The 27,694-nt window shown below is 44.0% G+C and overlaps 1 protein-coding gene across 3 annotated transcripts; it reads right to left on the bottom strand.

Annotated features, from left to right (window-relative positions):
* LOC133358491 (nectin-3-like) lies at window positions 1–27,694 on the bottom strand. 3 transcript variants are annotated; one of them, XM_061576829.1, is made up of 14 exons: window positions 27,349–27,694; window positions 24,526–24,867; window positions 21,522–21,821; window positions 19,240–19,357; window positions 17,200–17,420; window positions 14,848–14,977; window positions 13,910–13,958; window positions 11,937–11,954; window positions 11,505–11,638; window positions 7,974–8,022; window positions 5,828–5,863; window positions 4,813–4,848; window positions 3,123–3,158; window positions 1–2,352 (listed from the first exon to the last, which is right to left on the bottom strand). In XM_061576829.1, the coding sequence occupies exons 1-14, from the start codon at window positions 27,557–27,559 to the stop codon at window positions 2,287–2,289; spliced, it is 1,746 nt and encodes a 581-aa protein (XP_061432813.1). In that variant the 5' UTR covers window positions 27,560–27,694; the 3' UTR covers window positions 1–2,286. The 3 variants fall into 3 exon arrangements, with proteins under 3 accessions (XP_061432813.1, XP_061432814.1, XP_061432815.1); XM_061576830.1 differs by having other exon boundaries at window positions 11,505–11,635; XM_061576831.1 differs by lacking the exon at window positions 4,813–4,848.

Genomic DNA, 27,694 nt, shown 5'->3' with positions numbered 1-27,694 from the left:
CGGTGTGTCAGACATTTGTGACGATGTGTGACGAGGGAGGGGGGGGGGTTGATGAATGTGACGTCACATCAAAATGCGCAACTTTAAATAAATATAAACACGTTCTCCTTAATTAAATATACTTTTAATACATGTTCTCCTACATCAGAGTGCAGTGCCACATTAAATACGCACTACAATGACAATAGTTTAATGCGATTTGAAGCGTGTTTTATTTTTTTGGGGGGGGCGGGGGCAGAGCTTTGTGACGTCATATTTGAGGGGGGGGGTCTGACTTTTTGTGACGTCGTGTGACTGGGGGGGGGGGGGGTGTAAAAAATCGTCCAAAATCGCGTGATGTCATTTATGGACGGCCCCTAAGTGTTTTTTTTACCTACACACACAACTAAACTGCACACATAACTGGGTTGCACACATGAGGACATTTAAAAATATGTTCAGTATATAACATCGTTCAACCTTCTGCTAGGTAGACAGCAAACATTTAATTTCAAGAAATATGCAGAAACGTTTCAAGTAAAGGGAAGCTTTTTAAATGCGTAGAAATAAATGTATGCGTTGCTGTGTGAACGATATACGTACATTATACATGATTGTCAATGTTGTGGCTTGACTCTCCAGCACACCGGTGTGCTGTACTAGTATACTACACTATACACTACACTACTATACACTATACTATACACTAGTGCTGTACTAGTGACGAATTGCCCACGTTCTGTTTACGCGACAACCCTTACTAGTTGGCTGTGTCGGGTGGTGGCGGGTTTTAACGACACATTTCTATACTTACGCGATCTAACCCCAAAAAAAAAACCTCCATTATGGATATAAATTGAGTTATGGGGCGCTGGACGAGCCAAGTTCATTGACAGAGGCTGCGAAGGCGGGACAAAGTTTGTGGACTAAATTAAGCGGCGGTGTGTTTGGCGTTCACCGGGACCGGTCGGCATTCACCGCGGTCAAGGGGCTCCCACGGGGGGGGGGCCGGGCGGGGGGGCTGGCTGCTGTGGGGCGTTGCTGTCGTGCGGGCGGCATGTGACCGGGATTGTTGTTGCGGTTGGGTCGTCGCGAGCGTTGCTGCTGTTACGAGGCTAAGCCGGTGCCCGTGGCTTACTGGCGCGTCGCAGAGTCGCTGTGTACGATGCTGACGTGCGGGGGCGAGTCAGTGACTGAGACTGCCGCTGCGTTGAGTTGCTCAGAGCGTTGTTGAGAGCACCGACCAACTATCGGGAATACCGCTGCGTTGAGTTGCTCAGAGCAGTGTTGAGAGCGTCGACCAATTCCCAGGAATGTCATTGCGTTGAGTTGCTCAGAGCGTTGTTGATAGCGCGGACCAATTCCCGGGAATGTCATTGCGTTGAGTTGCTCAGAGCATTGTTGAGAGCGCTAACCAATTCCCAGGAATGTCATTGCGTTGAGTTGCTCAGAGCGTTGTTGATAGCGCCGACCAATTCCCAGGAATGCCGCTGCGTTGAGTTGCTCAGAGCGTTGTTGAGAGCGTCAACCATTTCCCGGGAATGCCGCTGCGTTGAGTTGCTCAGAGCGTTGTTGAGAGCGCCGACCAATTCCCGGGAATGCCGCAGCGTTGAGTTGCTCAGAGCGTTGTTGAGAGCGCCGACCAATTCCCGGGAATGCCGCAGCGTTGAGTTGCACAGAGCGTTGTTGATAGCGCCGACCAAGCCCTGAGATTGCCGTTATGTACCCTGGGCTTGTGCTGCATTGCCTCGAGTGGACTGTGTCTCGTGGTTGATGTGAATAGTCGTCGCGGTGTCCTTCACCTGTTTTGTCGCCGCGGTATTTTGTAATTGTCGACACGTCTGGCCAATGTGTTAAGCTGGTGAACTACGAGGTTACACAAATGTGTGCTGCTGTCACTGTTGCCGAGAGTTTTCAAGAGTTGGCTGTGCTTGGTTGTCAAGAAATTGTTATCCGCCACACTTGGGTCACGTCCTTGTGCATAGTGTGTCAATAACGAATCAAGGCATCATTAATACATTCCAAATCTTGTAAAGATTCATTGTATTCTGGATCCAGTTATTGTACTTCTTTCCGTTACCGTTAAAGAACGTTTGAAAAAAAAAATCCGCATTGGTGCCCTATACAAAATATTGAGGAAATTGCATGGGAGATAAATGGATCCGAACCCTTCTCTCTCCCAAATAAAACATTAGCAACCCTCACAGTAACCTCTGATTGAACCCCGTGCTCTTGAGTTTTGAATTCCATGCGAGTGCTGCGTGCCGTCATTGTAAGCGCGCGCGTGTGGTTCCGAGGTGGTCAGTTTCAGGCTTTCGTGTGCGTGGGGTGGCTTAATTTGTCATAGGCGTTCTCCGCAGGCAGCTTCAGAAGCTGCAAAATAATGAAAAAAAACGCACGTGCCTTCTCATTTAGTGGGACATCGATAAAATATAGTAAATCATCCATTATCCGGCTTCCAACATGCAACAATATCTGGCGGTCCCAGGCCGATCTGGTTAAACCGCTCCAAAGGCCATGCACCAGTCTCGCTACGCTTGATTTCAATGTCAAATATTATATACAGTACATTATACACTAACTACAACTTAAACAATTAAAATGCTGCACGTATATACATCACGTATACGTTATACTGTAGGATATAATGTGTCTATTTGTATGGTTACTTATGCCAATTTCATGAAGTAAATACATTTAAAACACAAAAAACACATATACAGAACACCTAAAAAGATGTCTGCTTCTGCACCTGTCTGGAACGTGTTATTTCTTACGATATTAGGAAGCTACTGGGAGCTATGTCAGTTTTAAATCATCATCTAGATTGGAAACTCATTTAATTAAGAATGCTTGTTGTTGTGTTCAGTTTGTTGTCCTTCCCCTCGCACCTCCGATTAGCACGGTTGGCTTCGTACGGTACGCGAAAGAAGTTCAACATACCTACAAAGCAACGTACAATTGGCACCACTTGACTCAGGGCCACCAAGGGAGATCATCACCGAGCCAATGGTCTTGTCTGAGCAGAGACACTTTAACATTTGGCAGCGCTTATTTTCAACAGTCCATCTAAATATAGTTATATTACATTGTTCCAAGTCATCCTCAGTGAACACATTTCTCTTTGTGTGTGAAGCTCTTACCTCGTAGAGACTACTGGCCCCGTCATTTCGTGGCACCTGCAATGGGAGATTTTACGGAAAAGACACAATTAGGTGTTGAATTCAGAGCCAATGGACTTTGCAACAGAAGTTGTTTTCAAATCAAATGCTATCAATGCAGTGAGCATTATTTTTGCGTGTCCATGCAGTGGTGCGCTAGTCCACACACCGCACTGCAATAATATTCGCCTAGGTTAAGTCACTATCTATGGAAAAGTATCAGTAGTAAGTGGCATCTGAACTTATCCCAAGCCTCCCCTAGGTCAAGTCAGACTCAAAAGTGAGGTCTTGATTAAACACGTCGGGAGATTAAGGAATCTGTCGTGGCCACTCCATCCTATAGACCAGTGGTTCTTAACCTTGACTGTAGCCTTGCATCCGTTTGGATCGCACTCGTTAAAATGTTTTATGTTAATACATATGTTGTGACATTGCAGACGTCACGGATGTAGCGACATCGTGGATGTCACTGGGTAATGCCAGCTCTAGCGAGGCACGGCGTGCGATGTAATTCCATCGCGGACACCCCGTATACATGGGTGTAGTACCAGCCCTATAGGGGCTCGGTGAGCGCTGATAGTGAGCGCCGAGTGGCACCAGTGCAGTGCTGTCCCCTATAGGAGGGGGGTGTGAGAGTGCCGGCCATGAACGGGGTTAATGTAGGCCATGGCACTCTGGTTGACCCTAGAAGGCACGTGACGGGTAAAGTCTACACAGGTGCCCCAAGTGGGGGCTAGGGGTGGTCACGTGTCGGGGCGAGATCCTGCTAGAGGATTCGAGGTGGCCGTGGCCAAGAGCGGAGCCAGCCACGACCAGGGAGTATATAAACCGGGTCCCCAGAGGGACCGGGATTCAGTGTTGCTGTTGTTATCCTGAAGATCTACGCTCTACGTTCTACGTCCGAGAAGATTCACCAACACGTGGAACTGGACCCAAGCCAGGGTCCTGTCCGTTGTAGCCACTCCCAGTGTAATTAGCCTGGTGGTCGTCCACCATAGGGTGTTATTTGGTAAAAGGGCAGTTACCCCATTGTGTTGGTATCAATAAATGTGTTGCCTCCAAGGAGTATGTCTGCGACTCAGTTGAATCCACTACAAATACATAGGTTTGATGATACCAAAGTAAGTTGTACTTATGTGCCCGTGCTTAATTTGTATTTTATTTACCTTCTAAGCAAATCTGGCCATGTCTTGCACCCACAGAAAAGGCATCTCGTACCCCCCAGGGGGTGCATGCACCCCATGTTAAGAACCACTGCTCTAGACCTTTACAGGTTCATCACTTGCGCTCCCGATCTATACCAGTGTCGCAGGTGTTATTCGGAAGCCCCTGGAAGCTATGAACTTTTACATCATCTAGAATGAAAACTCGTTTCTTTAGAATAGTTTTTCACGTGTTAATTTGTTGTCCTTCCCCTGCACATCCGATTAGTATGGTTGGCTATGTACGGTGCGAAATAAGCTCAACATACACACGAATCAATGTGGAATTGGGACCACTTGACTCGGGGCCAGCAATGAGGTTCATCACCGATGAACTTGTCTGAGCAGAGACACTTTAACATTTGGCTTTGGCATTGCTTATTTTCAACAGTCCATCGAAATATAGTTCTATTACATTGTTCCAAGTCATCCTTAGTGAACACATTTCTCATTGTGTGTGAAGTTCTTACGTCGTAGTAACTGCTGGCCTCTTCACTTCGTGGCCTCTGCAATGGGAGATTTCGTGGAAAGGACATGATTAGACATTGCATTAAGATACTATATACTTTGGAATAGAAGTTGTTTAAAGATCAAATGTTATCCACATAGTCAGGATTATTTATGCGTGTCCATGCAGTGGTGCGATAGTCCACACACCGCACTGGAATCATATTCGCATTGATTAAATCCCTATCTATGGAAAAATATCAGTAGTAAGCGGCATCTGAACTTATCCCGAGCCTCCCCTAGGTCAAGTCAGACTCATAAGTGAGGTCCTGATTAAACACGTCGAGAGATTAAGGAATCTGTCGTGGCCACTCCATCCTATATACCAGTGGTTCTTAACATTTACTGCAGCCTTGCACCCCTTTGGTTCACACTCGTTAAAATGTTTTATAATGTTAATAAATACATAGGTTTGATGAAACCTAAGTAAGTTGTACTTATGTGCCCGTGCTTATTTGTGTTTTGATTATTTACCTTTAAAACAAATCTGGCCATGTCTCGCACCCCCAGAAAGGTCATCTCGTACCCCCAGGGGGCCCGTGCACTCCAAGTTAAGAACCACTGCTCTAGACCTTTACAGGATCATCACTTGCATTCCCGGTCTATACCAGTGTCGCAGGTGTTATTCCGAAGCCCCTGGAAGCTATGCACTTTTACATAATCTAGAATGAAAACGCATTTCTTTAGAACAGTTTTTCATGCGTTAATTTGTTGTCCTTCCACTGCACATCCGATTAGTATGGTTGGCTACGTACGGTGCGAAACAAGCTCAACATACACACGAAGCAATGCGGAATTGCCACCACTTGACTCAGTGCCACCAATGGAGTTCATCACCGATGCACTTGTTGAGCAAAGACACTTTAACATTTGGATTTGGCATTGCTTATTTTCAACAGTCCATCGACATATAGTCCTATTACATTGATCCAAGTCATCCTGAGTGGACACATTTCTTCATGTGTGTGAATTTCTTACGTCGTAGTAACTACTGGCCTCTTCGTTTCGTGGCCTCTGCAATGGGAGATTTCGTGGAAAGGACACGATTAGGCATTGCATTAAGACACAATATACTTTGGAATAGAAGTTGTTTTAAAATCAAATGTTATCCACATAGTCAGCATTATTTATGAGTGTCCATGCATTGGTGTGATAGTCCACAAACCGCACTAGAATCATATTCGCCTAAGTTAAATCCATATCTATGGAAAAATATCAGTAGTCAGCGGCATCTGAACTCATCCCGAGCTTCCTCTAGGTCAAGTCAGACTCAAAAGTGAGGTCCTGATGAAACACGTCGGGAAATTAAGGAATCTGTCATGACCACTCCATCCTCTAGACCAAGTGGTTCTTCACCTTTACTGCAGCCTTGCACCCCTTTAGTTCGCACTCATTATAATGTTTTATAATGTTTATAAATACATAGGTTGATGAAACCAAAGTAAGTTGTACTTATGTGCCCGCCCTTAATTTGTGTTTCGATTATTTATCTTTTAAACAAATCTGGCATGTCAGGCTTTTAGTCTGTTCTATATACCGCCGCGTGTTGTTTTCGTAACGCGAATTGGATATAACGTTAAATGGATATATAACGCGATCGAATGAATGGAACTGCATCGTGCGAGCACAAGGTGGGATGCTGCTGGATTCTTCTAGATGCTACCCACGCGCCTTGGTCTTTCTTCGGAATGCATATGCATCACACGTGTTATTGCAGGACTGTGCTTTACTCCTATATTATGTATTATTTATTTTAACGTGATCTTTACATAACGCGGTATTCTTCAGGAACGCAACTACTACCGCATTATAGAACAGACTAAACCTTTGCCGGCAAGAAAGCAAGGAAGCGACGACTCAAAAGTGACTGCTGGTTACACCCAGCTTCAAGGGGAAATTAGTCTACTTAGTTTGTAAGAGAGTTGGTAGGCATATCAAAGTTAAGAGGCCACAATCGCCAAAACATTGAGGAAGAGATTTGAAGCTTTCGTGACTGCAGGAATCCATACTCGTTGGTTCTTTCCGTAAAGTCACGTAGGTAGAAAATAAAATAAATCACGACGTTTCGGGCGCAACACAAATGTCCATCATCCTGATGATGTGTTGCGCCCGAAACGTGATTTATTTTATTTTATACCTATGTGACTTTACCGAAAGAACCAAAGAGTATTGAGGAAGATAATTTAATATTAATGTCAGCACTATTTGGCATCGCTTCTCTCTCGCTACCAAATACATCAGCTGTTGCGCAGTGAACACGTAACCTGCAAGTTCTGCTGTTACTGTGCCCTGCCATCTATCCTGCTTTCCAATCTTCCCCGTGGTTTCTGGACTCTGGGTGCCATCCCAATGCCCGTCTCAATAACCGGACCCCCTCCATTCTGCACGAATGTTTTCAATTCAATAGAAACTTATAACTTACATATCCGATCCTGACAATGAAATTGTAATTTTTTTGTTAACTTTTCCCGAATATCGTTTACAAGATTTAATATTATTTTGTATTTGAGGCAATGGGGGGGGGGGGCTTTGCATCGCGTTGTGACGCACGTACACACAAACCGTCAACATAGACTAAAGCGGTTATAGACAAACAGGGGATAGAAAGATGGGGAGTGGACACCCCACTGCCCCAAACCAGACGGGGTCCCACAGAAAGGGGTAAAGGTAGTCTTCTTTTTTAGTACTGGGGGGGAGGGGATGACAAGGGAAGGGAGGGATATAACTGAAGGGCGCCTGAAATAAATAAAAGGAAAACACAAGAGGCGACCTGAACGGAGCGTATTTTCGTTCCACCCCTCCGAGTCCAGCTCCTGTCTAGTCTGTAGGGGTTATTCCCCTCATCCTGGGTCCCTGTCTCCCGAACCTCCATCCGGCTAACTTACTCACGTGAAATTCTTAGCATCTTATGCACGGACCCAAACTCAAAAGCCTGAACACTTTTGTCACGGTGAATACAAGAGAAAGCAAACGCATTATAGGATTCACGAGGTATTTAGTAAGAGACATGGGATGCAATGCAGCTGCGTTCAATGTGTAAACAGGTAGGATCTCAACGACATTCGACATTTCTAATTATATTCACTGTATTGGTAGAGGCAGGCAGCAAAATAAATTCACCCACCGTTTCAGTAGAATTCATTATTCTCTCATCCAGATGTTGCGTGGGGTTCCTGAAAGAGTGAAGTTTTTTAAAAAGGTTAATGAATTAAAATATTAAAATCGACAAGTTATTTTAATAGTTGCATAACAACACAGGGAGTATGAGTGGCTCGTGATTGTGTGTTGTCTTCCGCTATAATTTTCTTTGGAGAAATAACCACGTCAACTTCTACCCTGACTTTGTGTTGTCAAATTGTATCACTTTCAATTGCCAACGTATTCAAGTTCAAGTTCAAGTTCATTTATTAGGTATAGCCCTGTGAGCCATTCAGCTCTTGAATCGGGTGCAACCGCAACAAACAAAAAACAAAAACATGAACAAAAAAACATCTTAAAGTGAATATGTGACTAAGTGCAAACAGAAAATCCAAGAAAAGACAGCAAAAAATATTGCAGAAAAAACACCGTACACCAACGCTGTGTGCAAAAATCCCAGTGGGATGCAAGTCAAACAACAACAACAACCACAAGACAACTTAGATTAAGGCCATCAGTCTAACTCTGTACTACAACAACACAAACATGGCTAAACCAATACACTTTTCGAAATCACCAAAATAAAGCCATGAAGGCAATGAAAAAGCAATCATAGGAACTGACGGAATTTTCACAATAAATGGCATAAACAACATGTACTACCAAAACCCTGCAGCCATAGCTGGCTGCATGAGTCACTCCACAACAGCAGGAGCATCAATCGGAGTATTGTAATTTTTCAATGCACCTTTAAGATCAGCACACTAAATCAAAACACAGGTCATACTTTGTAGCGATCATCCGGAGCGAAACATTTTATTTTAGGTCACTGAATAGCACTGGCAGCTAGGGGTGTACAACTCCTCTAAAGCAGTTTTGAGTGAAGATCTCATAGGTAGTGACTCAAGTTTCAATTTATTTGCAACAGCATTCCAGACCCTGGGAGCATCAATAGCAAAGGCCCTTCCTCCAGTATATGTACGGCAATAGGGAATATTAAGCTGGTAAATGAGTGTAGACCTTAGGTCAAATTTGTTCTTTGAAACAGAGACGAGATCCAGCAGGTAATCTGCAGATTTTTTTGCAAGTACATCATGAATAAATAAGATCTGGTGCACAAGCCGTCGAACATTCAGAGATGTTAAGTTTGACCCAATGTAGAGATCACAGTGGTGAGTCCTATATGGGCAGTTCAATGCAAATCTTAAGGCCGAGTGATACATTGAGTCAAGCTTCTTCAGTACAGTACTTGGGGCTGATTTATACACAATGTCACAGTAATCAAGTAGAGGCAGTACGGTAGCTTTAATCAATTCCAAACGGAACATAGGAGGGAAGCAGTGCTTGTGTCGATATAGAAAACCAATTTTAATTTTTGTCTTTTTCCCAATATAATCAATGTGATCTTCAAAATTCAGTTTTGAATCCAGGATGACCCCAAGATACTTATAGATCTTGACTTGCTCTATTTGATCATTATTTAAGGTATGTAATTGGGGAAAAATAACTTCCCGCTTTAGTCCTGGTGAGAAGCATAGCACCTTGGTTTTGGCAGGATTTAGGACTAGTTTAAGAGCAACTAGCTGATGTTGTAGTTTGTTGAAATCACTCTGGAGCTTAGCAATCACGTCATCTGGAGAGCGGCCAGCAGTAATTAGTACCGTGTCATCTGCAAAAAGATTTACCCTGGAATAATCCAGTTCAGTGCCCAAGTCATTTACATAAAGAGAAAACAAGAGGGGGCCGAGAATGGAACCCTGTGGAACCCCTTTTGTTATCTTAACACTGTTTGACCTCCAACCATCTGTGAATACAGTTTGGGTGCGAGAAAAGAGGTAATTTTTTAACCATTTTACTGTGTTTTCGGAAAAACCGAGGCAACTTATTTTACTAAGCAGGATGTTGTGGTCTACTGTATCAAAAGCTTTGGACAAGTCAAGAAAAAGACAGGCGCAGTACTGCTTATTATCAAGGCTACTGTAAATGTGATTCAGAGAGTCTAATGCAGCAGATGTGGTGCTGTATTTTTTTCGGAACCCAGATTGTTTTAGATGTAATAGATTGTTGGCGGACAGGAAACTGTTAATTTGGTAGGTCAATAATTTTTCAAAAATTTTCATCAACGGGGACAAAATTGAGATAGGTCGGTAGTTATTTGGATCATCTTTAGGGCCCCCTTTGTGAAGTGGACGAACATAGGAATGTTTCCATTCTAGAGGAACTGATGCTTCTTTGATGGACAGGTTGAAAATATGGGCTATAGGTTTGTATATTAGGTGACCAACAGTTAGTAGAGCAAAGACGGGAATACTATCTGCTCCGGTAGAGGAGGACCCTTTGAGGTAGGACAGTTGTTTCAGAACATTACTTTCGTGGATTGGCTGAAAACTAAATTCGCTTAATGTTTGGACAGGAGTGTAGGAATTTGCATGAGCAGGGGTGACTCGTATATATATACGTATATATCCGACATTAGTAAAAATGTAATGAAGTACAGTACTGCAAACCATTGATATATTGATATATTCTATTTTTTTGCAATTAAGTCAAGAAAATTACAGCAAAAGCGACTTACGCTAGTTTCAGGCAATCGCCATTCGGCGTGAAAATGGTAGCCAGTTTGTTTGGACTTGTAAATAGAGAACGCAATTTATAACACGAGCAATATTTCACGGATATAAATCACGATCATTCTGAAGCTCGCAAAGTGATGCTTATTTTATCCACTCAGAATCAGTATATTTATCTTGGAAGATGAACAATGAACTCTAAAGCTCTTTAAAAAAAGTATTTGAATTGACAACCTTCCAGTGATGAGTTGAGCTTCCTAAGCGTGGCAACAACCCACAGGCATATTGCTAGAGACTACAATGTATGTATATATGTATGTATGCATAATCTACAGTTCTTGTGAAGAATAAACAATAGTAGCTTAAGTGCCAATGGAGTGCCAATTAAATACCCTGCATACCAAATTATTTACAAAACCTAACTGTAAATGATACATCCGTGAGTCGTCAAATCACACATTTGGTGAGCTCTCACCATCGAAACAAACAGAAGAAAGGCTGCTATTAAAGTCCATAGGGGCCGTCCATAAATGACGTCACGCGATTTTTGACGATTTTTGACCCCCCCCCCCCCTCGTCACACGGCGTCACAAAAAGTCAGACCCCCCTTCAAATATGACGTCACAAAGCTCTGCCCCCCCCCAACCATATTTCCATTTTGAAAATAAAACATGCTTCAAATCGCTTTAAACTATTGTCATTGTGGTGCGTATTTAATGTGGCACTGCACTTTGATGTTGTAGGAGTGTTGTTATAACAATTAGTGTTGTTATAACAATTCTATATTTATTTTAAATTATGCATTTTGATGTGACATCACATTTCTCAACCCCCCCCCCCCCCTCGTCACACAGCGTCACAAATGTCTGACCCCCCCCCCCCCAGGTGCGTGACGTCATTTATGGACGGCCATATATAGAAAACCCGGCTTGAATGCTCGGACATACCAAGAAGAGAGTTGTTCAGGCACAGCGTCATATACAGGCATTGCTGTGGCACTGCCAAGGGGTGGCCGTTCTAACACCGCACTGCCGGGTGGCAGCTTGTCGATGTATTCGTACGCATGCTCTTTGTGTTGCTGCTGAGAGGGGGGAGGGAAAAAATTAAGAGGTACGATGCAGTCCTCTACTTACGAACAGGGTTCCATTCCTCCTTCGGTCCGTTCGTAAGTCGGGCACAATAATGGTACTGCATTTTAATGCACATACGATTAGTGTTAAAAGATGTGTGTTCGGTTCAACACAAAAAAGTAAAGCATTGTTAAACTCATGAATAAGAAATATTGTACATTTGCATGCAATGCTGTCATAAATATTCTATAGTAATTCAAACAAAACACAGCAACATGAATAGGAAAATAATGTTTTATTTTCACTTACCTTGAATCCTGATGCTGGCTTGATTGTCGGAAGCGGTGCAATGAGTCCCCACAATTGCGCACACACACGGGAGCACATGCGCACGCACACACACACATAAAACATCAACGATCTCCCCCTTAGCTTTCACAAGCTGGGGAGGCAAGTGCTGTTAGTGAGCAGTGCTTGGGAAGGACGGCACGGCACAAGAGGGAGTGGATGGCCAGCACCAGGCCAGGCCGCCTTTGACTCTTCAGTGGTGATGTTAGTACACCGCACCAAGTACTAATGAGGCTGAGTCGACCTAGGGGAGGCCCAGGACCCATTCAGATAATCGTCACCGGTGTTGGTCGTGGGTGGGACTAGAACTCGGGTCGCCAATCAAATCGAGTTGTCACGTTGGCAAATATTGGTTCAACAGCAAACCGCAACGTTGAAAAACCCCAAGCAACATTGTGACAATTGTATACGAGGTTTTTCTTCTGGAGAATACATCCAGCATTATCAGCTCTTACTAAAGGCTCCTGATGTAACCCAAAATTGTATTTATTTACAATAATATTCGGTCGTGAAAGCCTACGTGTAAAATTGCGCCTAATAATTCGCTCAACTACAGTGGGATGGAGGCGTTGGTCTTGCTTATAGTCAATTGGCAATGACTGTTATTCCATAACCGATCTAGCACTCCATGGCATTGCACTAACTCCACCAGGAAGTGACATTCCAGGAATATCGGGTCACAGACATCATATGGCAGGAAGTGATGTAGCACCACTGTTGTTCAATGTTTTTCAATGTATTTGTGGGTTGTACTGTGTGTGTTGGCACAGTAGGGGGCACAGGTAATGCATCGGCCAGTCATCTCAGTCAGTCAACCCATGGCACCTGGGTCTATCCAATGACCTCCTGCTAGCGGGCATTCGACACTTCACGTGACCTCAAAGTGCACATAGCCTGGCACAAGCACCGTTGTGATTACACCGCCACTTAGTGGAGAATGGCGGTTGTTGTGTGTGTGTGGTGTTGAAGGGTCGTGGAATAAAAGTGGCTCTTCAAAGCAGAGGACGAGCAGCAACGTTGACCTGGAGAGTAGAAGCCACCCATTTTAACTGGGTGAATCATTCTGATTGTCGCCAGAAATGTCTTGGCATGACAACAAGTGCAGCTTTTTCGCAGTTGTACTCGACAGCTCTGAATTATAAACTATGAAACTAAACTATTTTGTATTTTACCAGGTAAGGCCCACTGAGCTGTGTCGATCTTTTTCAGAAGCAACCTGGCTCTCACAAATGATAGCTCAGTGAGGTGGCTTATCACGTGGAAATTTATAGCAGCCAAATGCTCTAAACGCATGGTCATTCTTATTGTGGACGGAAAGATTCGCGCAACCATGGGGAGGAAGAGACATGAAAACTCCAAATATACAGGCGGCTTCAGGGTCGAGATCGAATCCACAACCTCCTGTAAACCAGGCGAGGTAGTTAACATCTCCTAGCCACCGTGGCGCCTCATGTAGGCTTTTTCATCAGAATTTCCATTTTATTTCCCATCGAGTAAATCCTGTAGAGCTAAGAAGCTCTTTTTTATTTCAAGGGCATTCCGCAAACTTACAGGCAGTGTTGATGAACGTGGTATAAAAAATAATAATAATAGGTTTTACCCATTCTGGAAATAAAACAGGAGTTGCGTTTAGATGTTCAAACACCAAATCGAAACCTTTTGCAAGGAATCAAGTCTGCATTAACCACACGTACTTGTGGTCTACATGTAAACACAAATGATCTGATAATAATACAAGCATTGTCTTTGAAACGGATTGGCCTACACCAGAGACAGCCTTCTTTATGGCCTAGTCTTACCAGTGTCAGACCAGAGAACGCCAAAAGGCAAACAGTACAAAGGGAAGCCATTATCACATTTATAGCTCGGGGTGAGCAGCTATATCATGGGAACTTTTTTGGCAATACCAGTATATGAAAAATAAGAACACTTACCATTTCAACTGGAGCTCTTTGCTGATCATTTTCACCATCATCCTTTCGCCTACAGATTGTGAAACACGTAATATCGCAATGTTATGTGAATATATATAGGGTGCTTACATTTTTTTGACACTTATATGGGACTATCGTTTTTAGTGGAAAAAGAACTGATAATACACTGTAACATGTTAACAAATGTATGCCAATAGCTTTAAAAGTCATTGTCAACACATGCCTGGAATCTTCTCCAGGTGGTTTCCAGAGCCTGGAGGCACATTTCTTGTGGCATTGTTGCAAATTTAAAACAAAAATGTTTGAAGCACCCTGTATATATATGCCGTATTAGTTTCATGGCGTCACTAAGCTTCTATTGGGTGATGTCACCCTATAGGGGCTGAAGCCATACGCGTGGATATGATAATGTCGTTACGTGAAATGGGTTCAAATATAAATTAACGGGGAACCCAACTTCAGCAAGATTCCATTAACGTAACTCGAGTCACTCTCTCAGAAGATTTCGCCAATGATTTGTTCGGATTTTACGGACGGGACTGAATCCAGTTTCCGTGACATTTCTAATTAAATATGTATTTATCTACTATGGTAACGTTTTTAATCCATTCCACGAAAATTACTGTTAACTGAAATAATTGGTAATAGAATATAGGAATTACATTTCTGCCGAAACAGAAAACGTAATCTTAAACAAAGCCAGTCGAGGTCGAAACGCTCATATCAGTGTCACTGATTGGCTGAGGGCACGGCTCAGCCCCCACTTACAAGCGCTCTGATTGGCCGAAATTGGCACCCCACGTGCAACAACGTAAACGTACCATTAATCAACATGGGATCTCCTATGGGAGGCGAATCTTAAACCGCAAAAAACATTAAACGATGGCCACTGTTTACCGAGGGACTACTGTATACGCGTTTTCTTGTCAGAAACTCACTTAAGAGGTTTCCTGTTCTTGTGGAAGCAGAAGTAGTAAATGGCTCCCACCGCTGCCACTAATGCTATCAGTGGCACTACGGTGGCAACAGCTATAACCCAGGGCTCAACGCCACCTTCACCACCACCACCTGTAAGACAGCAACATGGCTGGTGTGAGTCCCCACAGATCCCTTTACAGTAATAACGATGCATTCATTATAAAACGTACACTCTCACAGAGTCCCGTTATTTTTTTTCACGTGCAGCTCTTATTTCACATGTCAGTCGTTGTGAGATGGCAGTGTCAAATTCCACATTCCTATGACAGGATCGTTCCCCCCAGAAGGGCACCCAAGGTATAAGTCGACTGATAAGCAGGATTACAACCTATGTGCTTCCAGTTGGGAGCTGTGAATGGTCTGGTGCCGTCTAGCCAGATACTCTAAACCAGTGGTTCGTAACCTTTACTGCAGCCTGGCCCTCTTTGGTTCTCACTCATTTAAGAAAAAATAATGTTAATCAATACATAGGGTTTGATGAAACAAAGTTGTTGTACTTAAGTGCCCGTGCTTCCTTTGTGTTTCCATAATTTACCTTTAAAAAAAATCTGGCTATGTCTTGCAGCCCCAGAAAGGCCATCAAGCACTCCCAGGGGGTGCGTGATGCACCCCAGGTTAAGAACCACTGCTCTAAACAAAAAGCCTTTATTGGTATTAACCACGGTCAATTCTTCTTAACTCACCAGATCTAATGAGATTGTGAATTATAACCATTTGTGTACCTTCTACACTACCTCCTATGTGCACCTTCATGATGAATAAATGCATTTGGTATAGACACCCACAAAAAAAAGTTAAACCCACACATTTGGCCTCTGTTTAGTCGTGTATATATAATATTAATACAAAAAACTTTCACTGGTTGGGCTCTCTTAATAAACCTCAAACAAACATCTCAAGTCTAGGCCAGCGCTGTTGTGAATCGCTGAAGTATGAAGTGGCATGATTTCACTCGCAGTGGGACGATTCAGGTAGATAATGGCCAAGTGTAATATATAGCCTGGGAAAGTACCTGTCGTGTATTTGCCCAAAGTGATAAACTGGGGTCAGTTCGGACAGTGGAATGATTGATACAGAGAGGTCCCTTTGCTTCCTTGTGTAAGGCCAGACTCAAAGTTCAACATCCGTAAGTTTCCCCCACACTCGGTAATATTTAAAGGAGTTGTGTGTGTATAGGAGGTTGTAGGTTCAATCCCGTCACTAACACCTACTGTATAAATTTCAATTTAAAGCTTTCGTGACTGCAGGGATTCATCTTCTTGGTTCTTTCGGTAAAGTCACGTCTTATCGACAGACCTGTTCTTCACCTGAGGACGGCTGCTTGCATTGTGGCCGAAATGTCGTGAGAATTGTATTTTATAATGTTTTATTTTTATTATTTTATTATTTCCATTCTACGTGACTTTACCGAAAGAACCAAGAAGATGAAAACCTGCTGTATATTTGGAGTTGGCATGTCTCTCTCTCTCCGCGTGATCGTGTGGATTTTCTCTGGGCCCTCCATTTTTTTTCCTCCGCATTTAGAATCACGCGTTTGGAGTATTTTGCTGCTAATAATTTCCACATGATAATAAGCCACATCGCTGAGCTATTGTTTGTCATTGCCAGGTCGCTTCTGAAAAACAGCTATATAGCTCAGTGGGCGTTATCTGGTAAAATAAAAAATAGTTCTTAAATAGTTTAGTTTTTTCATCAACGTTTTCCAGCAACCCTTTTATCAGCAGGATATGACCCATTCAATGTTGCTGGGTTTCTTGGTGATATATATCAGCGCCCTCTACAAAGGACTGTCTAACAGGCTGCAAAATTCTTGCAGCTGATAAAGGAACGATCATGCCTGGAGAAAATCCTACCCATTATATTTTCTATCCAAATACTGATCTCTATGCCTAGTGCTGCGGTGTATAAAATACACAGTTGTCTTGTTCACATCAAATGGTGCGCGAATAATTGTCCCAACTAATTGGGAAAAAACATAGGAACCACACACGTGCACCGTTATCTGGTCATTTGCAATCCTCACGTTTGAGCATATTGTGAGAAAGTGTTTGAAACTAGGAGGTCATCAACTTGAGTAGGTGAGCCATTATTTCACGTCAAAAGTTGACCCAGTAAATACTATATAGCTTTAGTATTATTAATTAGAGCGAATAAATGTCTGGATAAACCCCACACGTACATGGTGAGAACATTCCAGCACTATGGACATCACCGTAGTTAACTGCTTTGGTGCTGAAACAGGAACCATCTATTGTACCTTTTGGTGCCAGTGAGAGTTTTCTACATAAGGAAAGTCAGTTTCGTGCGAATACCTGGTATTGTTGGGGTTGCCACAGGCGTAGTGGCTGTAGTTGTTGTTATAGCAGCGGTGGTTGTACCTGGCTGAATGGTAATGATAACCACCGCCTCGCCCCAGCCCACCGAGTTATTGGCCCAGCAGGAGAACGACCCAGAGTCTGACTCCACTAGCGGCCGCTCAAAGGACAGTGAGTTGCCGCTCACAACTATCTCGTTGGGCATGGAGCCGTCTTGCCTAAGAGCAAGCACACCAGAACACAGGGAGCACGACACGCGGTGAGCATCGTGCGATTACACTTGCTGCAGAAACTGCGAAGAGAAATTCGAATGAGCTGTGAACCCTTTTCCCCATTCCCAGACATCTGCAAGCTGCAGGGTGGGGTGTCCCATTCATCGCTGAATCTCGGAATGCGCGAGCGGGTTCAGCGTTAATTTTATTTAGAGAGGCGTAGTAGTAGCGCTGCTATTTTTAAAGACATTGGTACTCTCTGCAGAAAATTGTAGCGACACGACCACATGGATTTTTACTTCCAATTACATTCCGATGACCTACATGTACGTCTTCGGAACGAAATCGGAAGCACGCAATCGTACATGTACGTCATCGTGCATCTGATTCCGTTCCAATGACGTACATGTATGATGGCGTACCGTTGCGATTACATACATTGGAATGGAATCAGAATGGGAAAGGGCTAATATATGTAGACAAGTGTGACTGCAAGACTTCTTTCGTATGCATTAATAGCAGATTAAATGTCATTTTTGATTTGTTATCCACTCAATTGTCTGTTCAATAGCAGAGTGAATCTCATCGTGACCGACAGAGTGAATTAAGTACATTCTAATGATGTTATATCATGCCTGGGAATTTGGCAGAAATAATGGATTAGATGCTTATGACTGGATACAGTCGAAAAACTAGTAGCTATATTGTCAAACCTAGATGCAGCAATTTTTTGCCTGGAGGTTGATTGCTTTTACTCGACGATAACAACTGCATTTCAAGACCACTGACGCAGATTCGTTCGTAGATTATGGAAGAAGCGATGGTGGACACGGGAAGGAAGCATTGGAGATCTGGGAGAGAGAGAGAGAGCGGGAGAGCCAACACCATGGCTGGCAGAGCCTGAGATGGAAACAATCCGAGACCAGAACCAACGACGGGGCAAAGTACCACCGAGGCAGCCAGAGCAGCAACGAGAGTCTCAGGGCGGTCTCGGAGGGGCAGGGGCCTTCACCATCGATCCCAGAGCCTAAAGTTCTACATTAGTTTGATTTCGAGGGCACGGTTAGCGTAGAGATCAACTTTCTATTACCCTTAAGTGCTAAACACGTACTAATATGGACAAGCCCTTGCTTGACGCGTGGCGGTGTTCACACTATAACGCGGCTCTGCCATTAGGGAACGCTTTTGGCACAATGCGGAACGTGCCCTATTATAACGCGATGTCTGAGCGGTCGACGATTAACGACTTTCTTGAGCGATGCAGTCCAAGGAACTGTGCAGTAAAGTGGCGACCTGCCCTGGGTTTATTTGTCCCCGCCACCTCACTGCGCGGTGTGCCGAGTAGTCGTAGCATATCGTAGCTCGCCAGACTTTACCGTGACGACATTATTTATGGCGAAATTGTTTTTCGCCTTAACGTATCATTCGCCTCACGCGGGAGCGCATTCACGGTGCGTCATATGAGGAGTCGCCCGTACACAACCCTCTCCCGTCAACTGTGAAGCTTGAGCCAACGGCTGGTGTTAGTTTATGACCAGTTACTGGTTTATTATGCGAAAGGGTACTTTGCTTGAACAAAAATGTGTGTTTGTGTCCACTTGTAAGCAACGCAAAGTAAAATGAAACGTGGGCATCTGAAATCTCGATTGAGGATCTCAGCGGTGTACTGACTCTGCATCTGATGTAGCCATATTCAATCGGGAGGCTTGGTAGACACCCCGATACAAATGCAGAACCCAGTGCGGGCTCCGTTACTGGTGCAAAGCATCTACGGAGCAATTGTTATGAAACTCATCTTCGTCACACTCTTATTGCGGTCGCTTACCTGCGCCACAGGTAGTGCGTGATGCTGGGGTTCGTGTCCGCTTCGCAACTCAACGAGGCTCCTTCCTTCCCCACGTACCAATCGCCATGGTAGCCGGCGATGCTCACTCTGGGTTTGTCTGCGAATGGTGGAGGCAACAGGTGCAGTCGAGGGCTCCTTTAAGTGCTGCTAAATGTTCACGGTCTCTAATTGCGGACAGCATATAGGAGTAGCATGGCCTTACCGTTGAAACGTCATACTCGAATTATAAATGTTGTGGGTTCACTCTCCAACGCACCAGTATGCTGAACTAGTAACGAATTAGCACGTTTTATTTACGTGACAAACCTTACTAATTGGCTGTGTCGGGTGGTGGCGGGATTAATGATGCATTAATACTAGCGTGATCTAACCCAAACATCTCTCTCATGGATATTTGTCGCGAAAGCCCTACTACTATTACGTGTTAAGGGGCCGTCCATAAATAACCTCATGCACCTGGGGGAGGGGGGGGGGTCAGACATTTTTGACGATGTGTGACGAGGGGAGGGGGGGTTTGAGAAATGTGACGTCAAATCAAAATGCGCAACTTTAAATAAATATAGAATTGTTATAACAACACTCCTACAACATCAGAGTGCAGCGCCACATTAAATACGCACTACAATGACAATAGTTACGCGATTTGAAGCATGTTTTATTTTCAAAATGGAAATATGGTTTTGGGGGGGGGGGGAAAGCTTTTTGACGTCATATTTGAGGGGCGGTCTGACTTTTTGTGACGCCGTGTGACGAGGGGGGGGGGGCGGGGGGGTCAAAAATCGTCCAAAATCGCGTGACGTCATTTATGGACAGCCCCTAAAGTGGTGTAATACTCTCCTCGCGCATGCGAGCGTGGAACACAGAGCCGAGTCACAAGCTCAAGGGAAATGAGGATCGAATTTTAAGCCAGATGCCCCCCCCCCTTGTTACAGAGCCTGAAGTGAGCGAGCCAGATGATGAGGGGGGCCAGGAGGCATGGACCAAAAAAGAGGGGTGAATAAAAAACATCATTAGACCTCCTTTGCCAGTACCAAAATATAATGATAGGGTTTTCCCCCTTTTTTCTGGCAACAAAACTGAAACCTTTTTACAAGGAATCATGTGTGCATTAACCACAATACTTGTGTTCAAAGTGCAAACAAAAAAAACACACTCTTGTCCTTGAAACTGATATGTTATCAGAGTGTGTTTTTTGTTTGCATTTTCACCACAAGTATATTGTGGTTAATGCACACATGATTCCTTGTAAAAAGGTTTCAGTTTTGTTGCCAGAAAAAAGGGGGGAAACCCCTATTATTTTATTGAACTAAAACCCTCCAGGACCTAGTGGGAGAGGAGTTCGGATTGGAGGAGGGAAAGTGCTTTTCTCACAATGGGTGCATGAATGTTTTATTATTATTTTAGGGTTATTCCCCCCCCTCTCTCCCCCACATGCTCAGAATCTCCCTCCATAAGTTGGTCTTACCCAGAACCGGCCCTAGACCTTTGGGGGCCCTAAGCAAAATTTGGTTGGAGGCCCCTTTGATGTATGATTTTTTTCACCCACTAGCTAGCAGTGACTCTAGGGGGCCCTCTGCTGGCCACGGGGCCCTTTGCAATTGCAAGGGTCGCTTGGTGGCTGGGCCGGCTCTGGTCTTACCCCCCACTTCTCCTATCCCAACCACCTCCCCCTCCATTTGAACCCACCTATCCCCATCCTTTATCCCCCCCCCCCCACGCTTCTCTTAAATGGATCAGTCGTGTTGGGGTTGCTTTTTAGATAACGATAATATCACCTGGTTATTGCCGCTTTGCAACATGCTGTATTAGGCCTGCGTTTATTGTTTCAATAAAACAATTTGAAGTACAGGGCAATGGATTTTCAGACACTGCCCGCCACATATCTCCGCAGCCTTATGACAACCTATGAAAAATAAGAATAGGTTTTATCCTTTCTTGAAATTAAACAGGAGTTTATTAAGATGTTCAAACACCAAATAGATAGCTTTTGCGAGGATTCAAGTCTGCATTAACCGCACACACTTGTGTTAAAACATACAAACAAACATGCTCTGATAATGTATGCATTGTCTTTAAAACGAATTGGCCAACACCAGAGACACCACCAGTGTAAGTAGACGAGAGGACAACGCCAAAAGTCGAACAGACAACCTGTTTCTGCAATTCAGCGGTTGGCACGATGAGGCTATGGTGCTCACACTGCTACTTTATTCGGGATAGAGATCAACAACAAACCTGAACCTTCACGGTGCCCCACTCACAGTGAACGTCAAGCATGTTGGAGTGCTCCACAGGACGCTCCAAGGCCGGGTGCTCCACCCTGCAGATGAGTATCATCCCGTGGCTCTCGTACGTGGGCTCCAGCCAGTAGCGACTCATCACCGTCACCGTGCCGTCGGGCTCCGTCTCTGTGGTCTCGTTGGAGCTGCCTTGATCGAGGCCACTCCAGGTGATGGAGGCTGCGGGCTTTCCTCCCAGAGCGACGTACGTGGCCACGGTCACCAGCCCCATGCCCTCGACCAACTGGAATGGGCTCAACTCCAGGAAGACCTTCGGGGGAACTGGGGCACGGAAGGGAAGGGGAAAATAACGGGAGGCCTCGTTATTTTCGTCATAGGAATGTAGAATTTGAATGTGTGGCTCATGGTTACTAACGTGAGCACAATCACCATCATGATCTGTTATATTTACGTTAATAAAATATTAGCCATTATATAATTGTGCCCTATTCATATCGCTATTATAAGACCATCGTATCATCATCATCTTCATTAGTGCAAAGTCATCGGCGTCTGCTTCTGAATGAAGACTTCCCCCAAACTGCTGCCATCCGAAACGTTTATTTTTATTCCAAACCGATCCATTTAGCGCAGTGGCTCTTAACATTTTACTGCAGCCTGCACCCTCTTGTTTCTCGATCGTTAAAAAATATGTAATGTTAATAAATACATAGGGTTCGATGAAACGGAAGTTGTACTTACGTGACCGTGCTTGATTTGTGTTTTCGACGATTTACCTTCTAAAAAGATCTGCCCATTTATCGCAACCCCAGAAAGGGCATCTTGCACCCCCAGGGGGTGCGTGCACCCCAGGTTAAGAACGACTGATTCTAGCGCCTGCACACGAGATGATTCCATCACTCCATCTCCGTGGTGCACATCCTTTTGGGGAGTGTTCCTTCTGTTTGGCTGCCACTTAGTCTCGAACAGCAGCTACCGTTTTATCCTGCCAAGCCCACTTCCGATACATGATTCACTACTTTGTGTTTGTTCCCTAGTTCGTGCATTTATCTTTCTGATTCCCAGGGTATCAATCCAAGCATGCACCTGCCCGTGCGTCTTTGCACATTTTGAAACTTTTCTATTTTGACAGCAAAAAAATGTGTTCGTAAAAAGAACAATCTCTCATATTCATCTCCTCCCTTGGAATATGGCTTTTTTTTAAATCAATTTCATTTTTCCAAAAGCTCACTCCAAATCTGCTCTCTCACCACCTCTTTGTTTCATCACTCTGATTCCAGTCTGCATGCAACAATTGGCCCAGGGTATGCGCTCTCGGATGTATTGTCCAATTGTGTCCTAGCATCAAATATTTAAATTTGCTTAGCAAACTTGCTGTGCATGATATTTGTTTTTCATATCGACTGGACATCTGTGAAAGAGAGCTTTATAGCTCATCGGATTCCTCCAGTATAAATAAATATTTAGATTTTTATTTATACAGTAGACTCTCGATTATCCGAACTAATGGCGGGGAGGATGGCCACGGATAATTCGAAATCACGGATAATCCAAAAATATAAAACATTTCCACGGATCTCTATGCCGAAAACTACTAATATGGGTATAATTGTTTAAATTACGAAAATTAGTTTACTTACTTCCTCGCCGAAGAGTCCGCCCACTAAGTGGATAATAGCAGAGCCACAGCAAATCAGCATCAATCAAATTCAGCCCACTGATTAGGTGACAGCAGAGCCACAGCCAATCAACATCAATCAAACTCAGCTCACTGAGTGGATGATTACAGAGCCACAGCCAATCAACATCAATCAAACCCAGCCCACTGATTGAATGACAGCAGAGCCACAGCCAATCAAAATCAATCAAACTTAGCTCACTGATTGGATGACGGCAGAGCCACAGCCAATCAACATCAATCAAACTCAGCTCACTGAGTGGATGATTACAGAGCCACAGCCAATCAACATCAATCAAACTCAGCTCACTGATTGGATGACAGCAGAGCCACAGCCAATCAACATCAATCAAACTCAGCCCACTGATTGGATGACAGCAGAGCCACAGCCAATCAAAATCAATCAAACTCAGCCCACTGTTGTATCGATATTGCAACCACTGTACTGCAGATGCAATCACGTGGATTTCAAACTAACCGGAGCAACATATTTGTTCGGTTTAAGAACGCGACTTGTAATGAACATTTCCAAGAATAACAATGTATAACTGTTTTTTTGAATTTTTTATTTGGGCTTAAGGAAAATTCCATGCGTTATCAATTCATGTCAAAATGTCAGGTGTGCGGTTAATCCGCAAATAGGATAAAACGCACACGGATAATTGAGAGTCTACTGTCTTTAAAGTAAGTCCAACTCTGTAGCCTTCTTTATTAAATTCTTCAATTAGTTCATGTCATTAATTCAAAGTTGTTTCCCAAAACATTTATTTCAGACGTAAATTCTTAAATATGAATGGACAAATATTCACTATCTCCTATTTGCTAAGGGCATATCCATTATAACAACATGAAGTCATGTTATAATGTTGTATTCATCTCCAACCTACATAATAAGTATTCGTAATAGTGTATACAACAATACACTCATCCTCCTTGGTTCTTTCGGTAAAGTCACGTAGGTAGAAAAATAATAGATCACGACGTTTCGATCGCAACAAAAGCAATAATCATCAGGTGGGATTATAAGAAAAAAACTTGCTGTGGTTGTCCCACCTGATGATTATTGCTTGTGTTGCGATCGAAACGTCGTGATCTATTATTTTTCTACCTACATGACTTTACCGAAAGAACCAAAGAATATGGATTCCTGCAGTCACGAAAGCTTCAAATCAAGAATAATACACTCATCATAACTATAATGCTTCATATAAAAAATATCAGCAACACCTCGGCCGAGCGCAGTTGGTGGGCTGAACTTACCTCCAACTGGTATGTAAACTCACGACTTGGCAGTGAAATAAAGATCGACAAGTTACTGCCATCACATTGAACATGAAAACGGCTCACCGTTCACAGTCAGGCTGATTGTTGCTTGAGCTTCGTCATCAAAAGTGGAAAAACTGCAGGTGAAGTTTCCCTCGTCGCTCAAATGCAGGTCTTCAATGCGGATGGATCCGTCCGTCAGTGAAGAATCGAGGTTCGTGAAGTTCAGGCGCCCATAGAGGTCGGTGTCATTGAAAATGTTGTAACCACTGAGAGAGGCCATGGCGATTTCCACCGAGGAGTTAACGTTTACTTTCTGCCAGGTTATATTCAAGGGCGTCTGTGACCCCGTGTAGACGCATCTCAGGGTGACCTCTTGCCCCCTGTTCCTAGTCACAAACCGATCCGCCTCCACTTGGGAGGTTCCTAAGGTCACCAGACATGCAGTGATAGAACACAGAGGAGCGTTAAGATACTCAAAGTTTTCCAATGCATTTACGATATATGAGGGATATCCGTCAAGTAATGCTTTATACTCAATAACTTTATTTCTAATGAAAATGTTACAACATGTTTTTTTACATTTTAAATAAACTGAAAGTCTGTATTTGTTAAAAGCGTCCGGACATTCACATGACCGAAGCTTTCCAGCATGACAGTGCTGACCATAATCAATGTTTTTGGGTTTAGATCGCGTTATTTATAAATGTGTCGTAACCCTCCACCACCCGACACGGCCAATCAGTAAAAAAAGTGTCACGTTGACAAAAAAGAAATAGTTCACTGCTTTAGCCCACCGGTGTGTTGAAGCGTGAAACCACAACATTTACAATTTGAGTAGTACGACGTTTCGCTGGTAATTGCAACCAGCATCATCGGGCAATTCGCCAGAATGGTGAGTCTCTGCTGTGTCGCCCGTTCTTATATGGGGCAGGAGCAGGGTGACGTCATCATTAACTCAGACACGCGCCTGAGAACTTAATAGTCCATTGCACACTTGCAGTGCGATGTGCTGCTGCATCATCCACCGTAGATCTCAGATGCCTCCATGGGCCACATTTAGTCAATGGTATAACTTTCCGTATGGGGACACGATTCCAGCACGGTTGGCTACGTATGGTGCTAAAGAAGTTCAACATACATACTATACAGACAAATGGCAACGTTATTTGAATGAATAATTTAACGGTGATGGAACACCGCTACTTGTTCCAACCTGGAAAAAATACTGAGATAATGATGGAGATTGTTTTAGAGCCAATGGGTTTTAACATTTCCTTCAAAGAATATCTCAAGTGTTGCGTCAGTTTAAAATTAATAATACAATATTGAATACGTGTATTAGCACTCGCTTATTAATGAGCCCATCCTTACTGCTGGCCACATCCCACTCTGTTCACAGGTGCCCTCATCATCAAATATCGAGCTATTATTGAGAACTACCGTACATTGTGCAGCACAGAGAAGCCACGGGAGCACAGAGCTGCTCACTGGTTCTGCCGTGACTATGGTAAGGGTATTCGTCTTATTTACACCGAACGGTGCTTGCGTATTTAGTCAATTGGGGCCAACACAAGACGGCCACACACTCGTTACAACAAGGACAAAGATGTTGTTAGCAAGCACCTATGAAGGCCAGCGCGGCGCACGAAGGGGAGGGTGGCCAACACCACGCCCGGCCGCCTTTGTCTCCCAAGTGGCAATGTGCACGCACCTCACCAGGTACTTATTTGAGGCTGAGTCGACCTAGGGGAGGCCCAGGACAGGTTTAGATAATCGTTACTGGTGTTGGCCGTGAGCCGGAATCGAACTCGGGGGGCGGGTTTATAGCGCAGCGCACTAACACTACCGCTCCCCACATTAGTAACAACAGACACAAACACACTCACTGCTAACCTAGCTACTGGTCATTTCAGTCCTCATGCTTAAGCACATTGTGAGAAAGCAGTGAATCAGTGGGAAAGTAAAGGGTTCATTATCCTGAAAGTGTGTGAGGTTTTACATCAAAGCTTTTTTGGTGTGCGCGTGTTGTGTGTCATAATCATGAAACACTGGCTTTTAGTGAGACAAAGGTGGTTGGGTGAATTGCGGTGTAGTGGTTGCCAGCGCTGCGCTGTGAACCCAGCGACCCGAGTTCAGAATCAGAATATGAATTCATTCTGGAGGAATCCGATGAGCTCCAGTAGAATCGGGTCAAAATTTACAACAAAAAAACAATGCAAAAACACGATAGGAAAACAAAGTACAGGAAAGGTAGGCAAATCACACCAAAAAAATCAACGAAAACTAAACTCTTAATTTCACCAGGTGAGGCCCAGTGTGCTGTTCTTATTTCAGAAGCGACCTGACTATCACATATGATAGCTCAATGAATGTGGACATTTAGAGCAGCAAAATTATTAATACACATGTTTATTCTAAATGTGGAGGGAACAACCAAGGGACCAGAGAAATAATCCACACGACTCCGGGGAGAGACACCGCAAACCCGCAAACATACAACAGACGTCAGAGTCGGGATCGAACCCACAACCTCCTGTATAGCAGGCGAGGAAGTTAACATCTCCTAGCCACCGTGGCGCCCCTTACATACAAATAAGTACGCAAGTTCAAATTGCAATTCTAAAACAGAAATCACCAACAATATCATCGGTGGTATGTTGTTACACACCGATGCTCATTTGAGCCTCCAACCCCCAAATGAACATCTCTATTAATTTCAATGAGACGATGGTGGACATTCCACATTTCTCTGGAAACTATTTCTAACTTCATTCTACTGATCTTGGAGAGATGATAATGGTGGGCTGAACTTACCTCCTCTGACTGGTATTTAAACTCACGACCTGATATTGAATAAAAGATCGATAAGTTACTGTTATCACATTGAACACGAGAAAGGCTCACCGTTCACAGTCAGGCTGATTGTTGCTTGAGTTTCGTTATCAAGAGTGTCAAAGCCGCAGGTGAAGATTCCCTCGTCCTTCAGTCGCAGGTCTTCAATGCGGATGGATCCGTCCGTCAGTGTAGAGTTGAGGTTCGTGAAGTTCAGTCGCCCATAGAAGTCTGTGTCATTGTCAATTCTGTAATCACCTGGAAGGGCAATGGCGATTCTCATTAAAGAGTCTTCGTTTACATGCCACCAGGTTATACTCCCAGGCGTCTGTGACCCCGTGTAGACGCATCTCAGGGTGACCCCTTGCCCCCTGCAACCACTCACAAAACGATCCACCTCCACTTGGGAGGTTCCCAA

The sequence above is a fragment of the Lethenteron reissneri genome, chromosome 62 (genome assembly GCF_015708825.2).
Source record: "Lethenteron reissneri isolate LAM-NWPU_2019-01 chromosome 62, ASM1570882v1, whole genome shotgun sequence".
Taxonomy (NCBI): domain Eukaryota; kingdom Metazoa; phylum Chordata; class Hyperoartia; order Petromyzontiformes; family Petromyzontidae; genus Lethenteron; species Lethenteron reissneri.
Note: the sequence above shows the minus strand (reverse complement) of the source record. Positions and strands in the feature narration are given on the sequence as shown.

What these genes read in the sequence shown, in the direction of transcription:
- LOC133358491 (XM_061576829.1), bottom strand. Translation starts at nt 27,559, where the DNA reads ATGAGAATCGCCATTGCCCTTCCAGGTGATTACAGAATTGACAATGAC. An exon ending in GGCAACCCCAACAATACCAG is followed by an intron (nt 14,978 to 17,199) that starts GTATTCGCACGA and finishes GCTGTCTTACAG; the next exon opens with GTGGTGGTGGTGAAGGTGGC. An exon ending in GGGCCAGTAGTCTCTACGAG is followed by an intron (nt 2,353 to 3,122) that starts GTAAGAGCTTCA and finishes ATTATTTTGCAG; the next exon opens with CTTCTGAAGCTGCCTGCGGA.